At 39.0% G+C, this 13,304-nt stretch overlaps 1 protein-coding gene across 1 annotated transcript in view; it reads left to right on the top strand.

The window, feature by feature from the left end:
• Positions 1-13,304, top strand: part of MAP3K5 (mitogen-activated protein kinase kinase kinase 5) — a 192,070-nt gene that overhangs the window by 117,675 nt on the left and 61,091 nt on the right. Inside the window, exons 12-14 of the mRNA XM_032407803.1 lie at positions 734-783; positions 3,425-3,520; positions 6,442-6,523. Coding sequence (XP_032263694.1) covers positions 734-783; positions 3,425-3,520; positions 6,442-6,523 — 228 coding nt within the window. The remainder of the gene's footprint in view (positions 1-733; positions 784-3,424; positions 3,521-6,441; positions 6,524-13,304) is intronic.

The raw sequence follows: 13,304 nt of genomic DNA on the forward strand, positions 1-13,304 counted from the left end.
TTAAAGACATGAATTTAATACTAATTTAAACTTAGCTTTAGTAATAAACTCAAAAAATAAATTTCCACATTTTTTTTTCATCTTGGCCCTGCAATCACCCATGTTTATCATATGACAATCAAATTTTTTAATGTTCAAACTTTATTACTGTATTGAATTTTGCATAAATTAGGTCAGAAGACATTGTAGCTATGACGGACGCTATTTACATGCGTGTACACACAGACATATTTGCTGTATTTTTTTCTGGAGACATAGAACCACCATTTCAGTTTGAAAATTTAACTAAAAATAATTCAAAAATAATCATCTGTAAAACCTTGTAGAGACTTTATTCAAATTAATGTTTTTCTTTCTCAGAAAATAAATATTACTCAGCTATAATAATTGAATTACCTTGATCACTGGGTTTTTTATTTTAAAAATTAAGGCACAACAGTTATTAGGTTAATTTGCTAAAGACCAAGTTTTTAGAATTTAATGACACTGATTCTCCTAGATTCTCTTGGAAGCTGTTTTATTGAAGTACAGAAATTATTAAGCAGTATAAACATCACCCTTGTGGCTTGGAAATGAATTACAATTTCCATCCAGATAATTGGTTCATGAAGAATTATGCACTAGGAAAAATTACTCTGTGTATATTATTTTAAAATAATAAAACAAAATTATGTTATTTTCATTCAGATGACTCAATGTTTGTTGTTCTTGTTGTTCTTCCCCTGTGTTCTAGAAAGGTATACATGAGTGGAATTTTAGTGCTTCTTCTGTCAGGGGAGTGAGGTAAGTGTCCTTGGTATATTTTTTTTACTTAGAAGACAATAGAACTTTTAGTCAGGATTTAAAAGTGCAAAGAACTTCAAGAACACTTCTACTGATGAAAATGCTCAACCTCCTTTTCTATCTCCATTATGAAAACATCTGTAACAAAACTTTGTTAGTTGAACTGACTCTGTGCCTGTCACCTGCTTAAAATATGTAACGAGGGGTAAATGTGGACTGTGGACCAGAATCAAGGTGTAAGTAAAAGTGAGCTATCCGGGTCCTCTCTAGCTGGTTGAGCTGTTGGTTTATGTGATAGGATGGTTTTTAGTCTTTTGATATGCCAGGAACTAATCTATTGTGAGATGGAACCAAAAAACCACATGCCATCGATCAGATTGTGTCCTATAGTTAATGTAACTATTAATGAGACGATAGGGAATTCATTTTTTAAAAACTTTTCCTCGGGTTGCTCTTAATGACATGTTCTTGAGACTACAGTGGCTCACTTCAGTTTTGTTCGGTTCTGACATTGCCATCATAATGCCAGTAGGTCAGGAAATGCCATTTCCTGGGATTTAGAAATGAGATTTTTTCCAGAACCAAGAGCCACTGGTTAAACATTTAAATACTTGTTCTATCAAGTTCAGGCTAAACCAACTCCTGGAAATTTCAAACCAAATTACTTCTGTTTACTACTATTTATCTCCACATAATAGAAATGAGAAAAAACAGATTTCTGCAGGCCAGTTACACAATACCCTGTTGCTTTTGGCATAATAATAATTGGTTTTGTTGGAGCGTGAACTGGTAGAGCCGTCTGAGTCACTGATAATTGGAGTTTGCCTGGTAAAACCACCTGTTACCTCATGAGTGATCTGCAGAGAAACAAGCAAGATAATGGACTGACTCATTAGATATCTTTCCAACCCATGCCTTCTCAAATAAAGTTTTACTCTCTTAATATTTAATTTTTAAAACCAGTCATTAACAAGGCAATCAGTATTTTTTTTTTTAAGATTTTATTTATTTATTTGACAGAGAGAGACACAGTGAGAGCAGGATCACAAGCAGGGGGAGAGGGAGAGGGAGAAACAGGCTTCCCGCGGAGCAGGGAGCCTGATGCAGGGCTCCATCCCAGGACCCTGGGATCATGACCTGAGCTGAAGGCAGACGCCTATCGACTGAGCCACCCAGGCGCCCCAAGGGAATCAGTATTTTTAACAATTTTAAACAATTTAGGAAAGTATGGTAATATAAATTCCACCTTACCATATCTATTTTCCAATGAAATTTTTTTAATTAAAGATGGCATCACTACGTAAACCTTTGTTGTGACTCACAGCATGTACGTAGAATGCTTCCATGTGGCTTACTGCTGGTTGATACGGTTGAGAAACTTAAGCTCCAGTGTGTGATTTCAAAGGGAGCTAACTTTTCTTGGCTTCCTCCTTTATAAAGAGATAACTACAGAAAAAAAAAAAAATCCGACTAAGTCAGCAGTTCGTCTTGCATCACCTCAGAACTTGCTTGCTCAGCTCAGTCAGTGGACATTTATTGAGCACCAGCTGTATGTCAAACGTTGAGTCCTATTCTGCTAAAAATACAACAGTGACTGAGACATGAACTCCCACTCTCAAAGAGCTCACAGCCCATCAGTGGAACATTTAACAACGAAGGACAATACAGTCATTATTGAGATGACAGTGAGATGAGCAATGACAGAGCTATGTTTAAGGAACAGAGGTGCAAGAGAAAGTCTTTCTGTTTAAGGTAGAAGTGGGGAAGGGAGACGGTCGGATCTAAGCTGGGCCTTGAATGATGAATAGAATTTCTTTAAAAAGTCAAAAATGTTGTGCATTCCAAATTGCAGGAACAGCAGATGCAAAGGCATGAAATAGGGATTGGCAAACTACCGTCCACAGGCCAAATATGGCCCACTGCCTGTTTTTGTAAATAAAGTTTTATTGGAACTCAGCCATGTTCATTCATTTGTGTATTGTCTAAGGCTGCTCCAACAGCCAAACTGAGTAGTTTGGCCTGCAAAGCTTGAAATATTTACTCTCTGGCCCATTACAGGAAATATTTGCTAACCTTTGGCAAAAAACAGCATGGCTTGAATGGTAAACTCAAAATTATTTCAATTGCTATAGAATCACTTGCTGAGTCAGAACCAAGTGCTGCTCCACATTTCTTCACACCTCTAAAAGTCCTACAACTGATGAGGTGTGTTTACTGCCTCCACGCATTTCCTTTCTAGCTTTGGAGACATTTCATTGTCCTAAAGATGCCACAGAACCAGAATCACAGAGCTCAGTCAGCCAGCTGATGCTTACGCCTTTCCTCCCATCATGCAGTGCGGTGCTGGAGCAGGCAGGACAATTTCCCATGCTCAGTTGGAGGGATACATAGCGGAGGTGTACTGACAGCCCCCCAGAGTGACCCTATCTGCAGATATGAGTAGGAGGACAATTCTCAGACTCTTAAGTAATTTTAGTATTGTGGTATGGGGAACATCACTTTTTCAAGTGCTATTTATATCTTTTTGTTATAAACAACATTGATATCATAATGGGGATTGGATATAAAATGTATTTATTTTGCACTACACATTCATAGAAGTATTGATATTTCTCTGAATAATTCTTTTTGTTTGTTTCAGTATTTCTAAATTTGAAGAACGATGCTGTTTTCTTTATGTGCTTCATAATTCCGATGATTTCCAAATCTATTTCTGTACAGAACTGCACTGTAAAAAGTACGTATTCGTCACTGTTTAGGTATAAAAAATACTGTTCTTACCTGATCATTATTTTTAATTAATGAGTGAACATGTAGCTCCTGTAAGGAATTCATGGCTATGTGGTTATATAAATATTTCATTTGGCCTAATAGTTTATAATTATGGGGTATGTTTAACAGAGAATGGGGGGGAGGGCTCTCTTTAATAAACCATGCTTTTTCTTAGTCATAATTTATTTTTCCACAGACAAAACATTAACCAAGACCTGCCAGTTAATGGCCAACTGTTATGTCTCATTTTTAAGGTGCTCACTTATTGCAATAGATGATTACCAAAATTTTCATTCTTGAATTCTGTGAATAATCTCACTGTTTTCTGTAACAATGGCTCTTAACTCTGGTTCAAATTAGAATCAACTGGTGCATTTTAGCAAGTGCCTGGGCCCTACCCCTGACTAATTATGTTGGATTTTCTGGTGGGGGTACAGTTCTGGTTAAGAGCCAGTGATCTGATCTACACCCATAAAAGACAGTCCAAAAATCCACGTACTGCACTGTATGCTTGTGTTAACCTCCCTGGGTATATTTCTCTTGAGCTAATAATTAAGTACTTCATGTTCCCTTAGGACATAGAGACTGACTGTGGGGATGTAGGCAAGTGAGTAACAATTTAGAAACCGAAGTGCAGGTAGAAGCCAACTTGGACTTAAAATTTTCCTGAGGGTTGTTCTTATTCAAATAGCTACTATCTGACCCCATGGTAAATGACTAATATACTAGTTACAGTATGCAGTCAGTTATTTTTATCTAGGTACCAAATAAAATGTTTGTAAATCCGTAATTCTATAGTTGGCTATAGAACTATATGGCTATAGTTTTATCTTTATTATTATAAAACAGGTAGTAAAAAGATTTGGAAATAAAAAATAATTCCTAGCACAAATATGGTCAACTTTTCTACTTAAATTCTTGAGGCTACTGATTTGTTTCTATGATAATGATAGCCAGGATTTATGGAGTGCTTACCCCAGATCTAATATCTATTTTAATCTTCAAATAAAAACTGTTAGGTAGCTAATATTAACATCTTCATTGAAAAGAGTTAAAAAAAAAAAAGAGCCATAGATAGTTCAATGAGCTTAAAATCATATATAGCAAAAAATGAACATCTGGGATTTGGACCAAGTACATGTGACTCTAGAAGACAGGATCCAAAAAATTACACTGTGTTCCCATCCCACTGTATTATATTCTGCTTAGAGATGTTCATGTTGAAAAACTGTGTGAATAGCTGATGGAAGTCTTTACCCCAGATCTTAAAGTCTGTCTTTATTTTTTTTTTTTTTTTTTTTTTTAAGTTTTTTTTTTTTTTTTTATGAGAGACAGAGAGAGAGAGAGAGAAGCAGAGGGAGAAACAGGCTCCCAAGGAGCAGGGAGCCCGATGCGCGACTCGATCCCAGGACCCTGGGATCATGACCTGAGCCGAAGGCAGACGCTTAACCATCTGAGCCACCCAGGCACCCCTTAAAGTCTGTCTTTAAAGTCAGATTTTTTTTAGGTCTGTCACTTTCTTCTTCCTCTTGGTTGAATTTACCTTTGTCTCTAACTCATCAGGATATTTAATCTTCATCAGAGCATACTGTTACTCTGATCAGGCTTGGGAACTTCTTTTTCTTGTCACTGACTCCAAGAAATGTGTAAAGAGAAAGGAAGAGTGGGGAAGTAGACACCACATGCAACTCCAACGATAGGTTCCAAACTCCCAAATGGGCTTTGTCTGTTTTGTTCCTTGTCACAGTTCCAAAGGCCAGAATAGTTTTCGATCCTAGTAGACACTTGATGAGTATTTGTTGGTTGGATGGATGGATGGATGGTTGGATGGATGGATGGATTAAAAAGAGGTATAGAGAAAGAAAGGTTCCGAGTTGTGGAAGCTAGATTTTTCTTATCCCACACAACCTGCTCTTCCCTGGGGCTGGCAGTGCAGTGCGTGACCTGCCTGTGAGACCATCAGCCCCTATTCATAGTGGCTCCCATGCTTTAAGTCTGTGAACGGTTAGCATCCCCTCTGAATGGACTAGACACAGCTAGTGTTACAGGGAGCAGATCTGTTTCTTGTTACAACTATTTTTCTTGGCTCTGAAATGGTCTACAGGAAAAAAAAAAAAAAAACTTCACAAGAAGAGTTCCTGAAGAAAATGTCACCAAAAAAGAGGTGGCTTCTTTCACACACATACAAGCCTGCTGTTCCTAATTCATATCGGTGTTCTGCAGATTGTGTTTACGAAACATCATATTTATGATGTTAAAGGCAAAATATTTAATAACTGAGATCAACTGTTGTAGTGGCCAACACTATATCAAATAGTCACCTCAGAATTTAGAGACACTACTCCAGAATTTGGGTATTTTTTGTTAATTCCCATTTTAAATAATAATATGACCATCAGCAAAACGATAATAGCTAATTTTAATGAGTGCACTCTGTTAAGCACTTTACAAGTATTATGTCAAGTCATCTTCCTAACAGCCTTTAAGTTAGATACTTCTATAGTCCCTGTTTTTGTAATGAAGGGGTGAGGCTCAGAGAGGTGGAGGAGCTTGCCCAAAATCACACAAATACTAGCAATCTTGGCCTGACATCCAAGTCCACAGTCTTCACATTTCTATGACATTGTCTAGCTTCATCGTTCTGATTCTATAATATATCACATCACTATTATTTAAAGTGAGGCATTAGGTTGGACAATCCTACCAGCCTGTGTTTTTCTTTCTGAAAAATCATATTTTTCCTGCTGATACTGATAGTTTGTTTATTGCCTGATTTTAGAAAGTCTCTTAGCTCCCATTTTTTGCTCTGAAGTCATGTTGGAACGTACTTGCTTATATTTAATATCAGATGTATTATGAGTGACCACATACCAACTCTCATTGTAGGTTTTTTGAAATGGTGAACACCATCACTGAAGAGAAGGGGAGAGGCACGGAGGAAGGAGATTGTGAAAGTGACTCCCTAGAGGTAATGACTCTGGTTGCATGTTCATTTTACAGAGTTTCTCTGTGGCTTTCTTTTTTTTTAAGATTTTATTTATTTATTTGAGAGAGAGCACAAGCAGGGGGAGGGACAGAGGGAGAAACAGACTCTGCTGAGCAGGGAGCCCGACACAGGGCTCCATCCCAGGACCCTGAGATCATGACCTGAGCCGAAGGCAGACACTTAACCGACTGAGCCACCCAGGCACCCCTTCTTTGTAGTTTTTTAAAAAAATGAACTATTTAAAGTCTTACTGGGGTATGCGTGGCAGGGAGGACATGTAAGTGGTGGTCTGTGAGCTTTCCCTTAATGCTGAAGGCAACTTCTGGAATTCCTTGTTAAAAAAGAGCTGAAAAGGGGAACCTGGGTTGCTCAGTCAGTTAAGCGGCCAACCCTTGATTTTAGCTCAGGTCATGATCTCAGGGTCCTGTAATGGAGTCCCATGTCCCACTCCGCGCTGAGCAGGGAGTCTGCTTGTCTCCCTCTCCCTCTGCCCCTCCCCCTGCTCACAGAGGTAGGCGCTCTCTCTGTCTCTCTCTAAAATAAATAAATCTTAAAAAAAGAAAAGCTAAAAAGCAAACATTGGAGAACTCTTATTTGGGAACACTGAGTTTTGGTATTTTGCTTACCTGACAGTGAGTAACTGTGCTTTGTTATCTGTGCGGATGTTGATTACCCTCCATGCACGGGCCACAGTGCCCTGGCATTTTTTATGTTCCTCTGAGATATGTGCAATTCAAACAAGCAGAATTCAGTGAAAATTCTGAATGGCACTATGGCCATGGCCCTCCTTTGTATGCTACACAGAGGACCTGGACCAATGGAAGATTAATGGAATACAGAGAGGAGGTAATAGTCACCTGAAATACTGTTCCTCGCAACCCCAGTCCTCTGACTTCTACCTCATGGACACACAACACTGCAGACATCTATTCCTAGATCATGTCCATTTTCTCTGTCATGGCTCCTCTGGGATAAAGAGCCTTCCATCACTGCAAGGACTGGTGCTGGAGTGTCCCAAGAGGGCTGACCCCTGGGACGTGAGCATCTTCAGAAAGTTGACCCTCCTCCAGGCGTGACAGTAGGCCAGCTTTTTCTCCAAGCCCTGCCCAGTGTTGGACTTGGGACAACATTCAAAATCCAAGCAATACTGAAAATGTCATTTCTAGTGCTAAAGTGAAATTGAAGAAGCTAGAGCACCAGCCTGACTGGTACACTCATTTATTAATGTCATCCCACATACTAGAACTTTTATAAAAACATTGAAGTCGTAGGGTAGCAGTTGAAGGAAAACTTCAATAGAATAACCAAGTGTTGACTCTGTCCAGAGTGAAGTTCTATAATTATCTAGCAGTTGTATAGCTTTGATGTTCCTAGGTAAGCCTAAGGCTCTTTCATTAAAGTTGTAAAAAGATGATAGGATCTGATTTGGAAAAAAAAAAAAAAGTTTCCCCATGCATTAACTTGTTGTCTATAGGAGTAATAGACAATACTTATTTGTATGTATTTTATATTTTACAATTTTGTATTTTCTTATTCAAGTGATTTTGTTAGGAATTAGATCTCTTGGCTCCTACATCAGTGCTCCTTGACTAGACCTCATTATCTCTGTTTTTATTTGGTTTAAATTTAGTCACTTGATACACAGCAACGACCAAGGTAAAGGGTAGCAAAGACAATGAAAATGAAACAGTTTTATTAGTAAATATAAAATGATGAAGTGGGTGGACTGGAAAATCCATAAAGTTCCTCTGCAATGTCATAAAATGCTGGCTTTTTTTAACCAGTGAGAGCTATCCTTTATTTTATACCCTTCTTTGTGGAACTAAATCCATCGTACCAAAAATACACATAGCACAGCCAGGCTGTGGTCTCCATATGAGACAACGTGGTCTTCTTAATTGATTAAATCAACAATTTAGACTCTACTCCAGGAACCACTTTAACCATATGCATAGCATAACACAGGTCCAATTGCCTTAGAATTTGTGATGAATTTTGCCAGCTGATTTTTCTAAGACTCAGTTTCCTATAATGTAAAAAAAAAAAAAAAAAAGGTAGGTAGATCACTTTTTAAAGAGCTCCCAAGAAGATACAGAATCAAGATCCTTTGATCTGGATACAGTAATAAGTGGGGTGGCTGTGTGCGGGGCTCTTCCTGGTCAGACAGTCCTTCAAGTACTGAGAACAATCAGCCAACCAAATAAGGAGGGGAATGCTCCGGTCCACAGGAATAGCCCAAGGGTTTTAGTTGCTGTGCTGACCTCACAAAAACCAGCTTACACAGTATTGCTGATTCATCAAAGTGCTTCTAACTCACCCTTCTCGAGTAAGTGCAGGGATACTATTCTTTTCATGTTAGAAAAACACTCATACACTCTGTCTTTTGCATGCGCTCAGAATAATTTAAAATCTTGGACGTAGAATGGCTTCTACAGTATTCCCAGTGGACTGTATAGCGTATACAGGGAATTCAAGCATACTTATTTTAAGTGTTTTGGGTAGTTTGCCATTAAACCCCAAGTAGTGACCTTGCTGACATTTGGGTGTTGTGTGGGGTATGTGGGGGGGGGTGTTCATGGGCACAACAGTAATGAACGGGGATTGCGATGATGTTCTGGGCTGCGAACATGATGACATCCGTCTTCACTCTCCCTCTCACTGAATCTCCCTTTGTAGTCAGTGCACCTTTACAATATGAGTCACTAAATTGCCTGAACTTATATTTTCGCCTAACTTAGGATAAGTTCATGATTACATTTCCTAGATATTTTCAACATTCTTAATTTAAAATTATTTTATTGGTGTTCTAAATATTTGATTAAAATGAATTCTCTCATTTCATTACCACAAACTAGACTTGACCATCAGCCCGTGAATGACATACAAAAAAATAATTCCTCTACTTCCCATTTCTGATAATGTAAACAAGAAGGATTCTTTAGAGACCATCTTTACACGGCGATTAAGATTTATATGCAGAATAGTTGCTTTCTGATCATCACCTCAGCTGGGGATAGAATTAAAGTTGTTTCAATGCATGTGTCAATTATTCCTGAAGCCTTTGGGAAGCTAGGCCCACAGCAAAATTAAAATGTTGGAAAGGTCAAATATTCTTTAATGTTAACCTCACTTAGGGTGTTGTCAACATTGGCAAACTTGAACTATCAACGTGGTTCTATAAACTACAAATTTGAAGCTAATCCCTAGACTTCTGGATGTTTGACAGACTTCTTATCTGAAGCCCATATTACGATCTGCTTTTCTTTTTGATTTGAATAATAAGCTTTCTTAGAAGCAGTACAATTGTGGGAGGGATTCAGCCGCCTTGGGGTCATGGTCAGCTCCCTCGTCCAACTGATCAAACCTGACTCTACTGAAATCCCTGTGCGGGGGCCAGGAGCCTTGGATTCTGGTTCTCATTTTGCTAACGGCCAGTTTTATAACTTTGGACAAAATTCGTACTCTTGGCTGGGCTAAAATGATTTTATTCTTCAAGTGAGAGTGGACCAAGAACACCTAAAATATGCTTTCCTAGCTCTAATTTGTATAATTTTTCAAGATTAGTACAAACTGTGCAAGGTTATTTCAAATATAGATCAATCCCACTATCAGAGGACTTTTCTGCTTTTGAACAGAAAGAGAAACAGCTTCTTTTGATTCAAGGCCGTGGTTTTTGACTTAAGCATGTATTTTGACATGGGGGGTAATGAAGCCAAATCTTAAATAATTTAATAGATCAGTAAATTTATATTGAAATCACTGAACAGTTGATTGCCATTAACCATAAGAGTTCTAACACGTATCAACTGTAGTCTCTACTTTGTTCTCTCAGCCTTCCAGATTTTCACTAACACCTTGGGCATCTACCCAGCAGCCTCCTGGGAGAAACCCCTGTTCGGCCTCTCTCCCTCCTCACACCACGATGTCCCTCCAGCCCAGTCACCTAATCCTCTCCGTCATTCCCCCATCTCAGGTCTTCACCACCCCTCCTGTGACCTCATCTCTCTCCTGCAATCAGTATGCGTCTCTGTCATCATCAGAGAGATCTCTCACACGATCTTATCGTGTGACTCCCCTCATTAAAAACCTTTGAAGCTACTCTTTGTAGAAGGTTTCCACAGATACAATGTTCTCAACCCTCTGGCTGGAACAGAGCCTTGCCTTTCCACCTCGTGGGCTGGGATTGCCAAACTCTTTTCCATTTTCCAGAAGGCCAACCTTTCCTGCCCCTGGGCTTGATCTGCAGATGCCCAACTCCACATGCTTTTTCTTCTCTGTCCCACCTGGTGACTGCATCCTCGTTTTTTGAGATACAAGTCAGGTGTCATTTCTCAACACCACCTCTCACTCTTCTCTGCTCTCCTCACATTTCCGGCCCCCTTCTCCACCCTAGGTCTTCTCATTGCATTGTAATGGGAGCCTGCACCGGACTGTGAACATCCCAGAGCAGGGCTGTGGCTCTGTGTCCTTTCTAATCACATAGCCTCACGTAGTATGAGGCATCCAAGCAGAAGTAGTTCAATCAGATCAGAAGGCTTGGAAGGGCTTGAAGGTGGTGTGTGATAAAGCCAGATTGTTTAAAAATATCTCAAACGGGGGAGAGGGCTATGGATTGGAAGGGACAGAGTAGGTGCTATGACACTGGTTTAAAAGTTGTTCAATCAATGGTAAGTCAATGAAAGAATGTACACTGTTATCAAGCTGCACATCAGAACCAAGGCATTATTAACTCATTCTCTTTTCATCTCTTTCTTTTTTTATTTCCTTGGAGGAAAAAAAGCCAGATACAAATCGCAGAGGTCCTTTTGGTCCTCAGTACAAAATATGCTGTGTCTCCCTCCTCACTCCTCTCCCAAACACACACATATATTCTACCTCTCCGTACCTCCTTCTCTCTCTCTTTCCCTCCCCACCCTGCCCTCCCTTTTCCTCTCTATCCCTCTTTCTCATATATTCATTTGTACCTCACTGTTTCACCAAAATGAGCATATGACTGACTTAAACTTGAAGCAATCATACCATCTAGCCCCGTGAACTTGTCTATACCTACTTTCCAGTGTGCATAAAGAGAACGTTGACCCCTTGTGGGATGAAGGAGAGACAAGCAAGATAAAAGGAACATTTTCCTTTGACGTAAACATCTGCAGAATGATGAAATACCTTACCATTCCCTTTTCTGATGATTTGCTTCACAAACATTAATAGTGAATTATGGTTTAGATTCATTTAAATCAATTTGGAATCATCAGCCCATTGGTTTGTTTGTCTTCAACATCCCATTTCTGTTTTTGCACATATCTGAAGCTCAACACCCACATTTACTACACTGAAAACATATATCACTTCTAGTTGTATGATATGAGTACCAATTTGTTACTCATTCTTTCATTCTGTTGAGAGGGGAAAAAAAAAAAACTTTTTCTTCTATCAACTTAGGTTCAGTGATTGGGGACCTGCAAATTAACTGACAAAAGACAGATTAACAAGAGAAAAGACAAGGTTTATTCAGGTATATGGGAGCACTTAAACTGGCTTCTGACCAGCTAGAGTTAAGTTTGTTTATCCTACTAAGAAAAGCCCTTCTTAGGACTTTAAGGAAAAGCACATGGTGGGAAACAAATGAGAAAAAAGTGGAAGGCAAAAACTTTTTGGCAAGGTTTTGTTTATGTAATTTCTCATCCAGGTACGAGTGGTCCTAAACCTCCCAGAGATGGGATTTTGGCAGCTGTATTTTCAGGAGGCTTTGTTTAAGCCAGCAAAAGAGGTTTAGGTTAAGGTTTTTTAATGCAGCTGCTGTTGATTCAGATGTTTTCAGCTTAAACTCATCTTTATACCACATTGATGGGTATAAATTCAATTCACTCAATGAATATTTAGTCACACACTATGTGATTGTCATTATTCTAGGTGCTGGGGATACAACAGAGAAAAAATTGAGAAAAATCTGCCCTCAGTGAGCTTACATTCTAGCGAAACACCAACAATAAACAACATAAATAAGTAAAATACATAGCATGTTTGATAATGATCAGTGTTAAGAAGAAAAATTAGCAGGGAAGGGTTCAGAAAGTTACACTGTAACAGAGCATGCAAGTTTAGACCCATAAGCCAGGGAAAGCTCACTGAGAAGGTGATATTTGAATAAAGGCCTGAGGGAGAAGAGATCTATCAAACTGGATATTTGAACCTAAGCATTTTTAGCATTTTGTTAATGTTATTAATCGTTATTAATGTTTTTGACATTTACATATTAAGAAGGCAATACAGACCTAAAATTAACGAAGGTACCATGTGGGTCTTTGAGGTGACCATTCACCCAATGTAATTAATCCCCAGATGGAAGTGCATGGCCTTTGGAAGGTGGCTGTTTTACCCCAGGTCCCTTGACAGCACGGGAACTAAGTGAATCACCACTTTGTTGTTTGGCCTTGTCAATATTGTCTTCCTACGCTGATTCCCTTTCCAGTACAGACTTAGATTGTTCTGCGCAGGCCACAATAGAGGGATGATTCTAGAAGTATTCTCATCATTGCTTCGAAATGCAGTTGTTTCCCTTAGCAACAACCTAATTCACTAACCTATTGCCATAGAAATAGAATGCAGAGCATATAAGCAGTGTAATCTTCAATTTTTTAATACACTCTTTCCTCCACCCCTAACGTTTTCTATGTTTCTAGTTTAACACACCTTCTCTTCCCTTGGCCTGTAGCCCAGCTCCGTTCTGCTTTTTTTTTGGCTTATTGACCAGGCCAGTCTCCTCAAA

This window comes from Phoca vitulina, unplaced genomic scaffold (assembly GCF_004348235.1).
Source record: "Phoca vitulina isolate PV1807 unplaced genomic scaffold, GSC_HSeal_1.0 scaffold9, whole genome shotgun sequence".
NCBI lineage: Eukaryota > Metazoa > Chordata > Mammalia > Carnivora > Phocidae > Phoca > Phoca vitulina.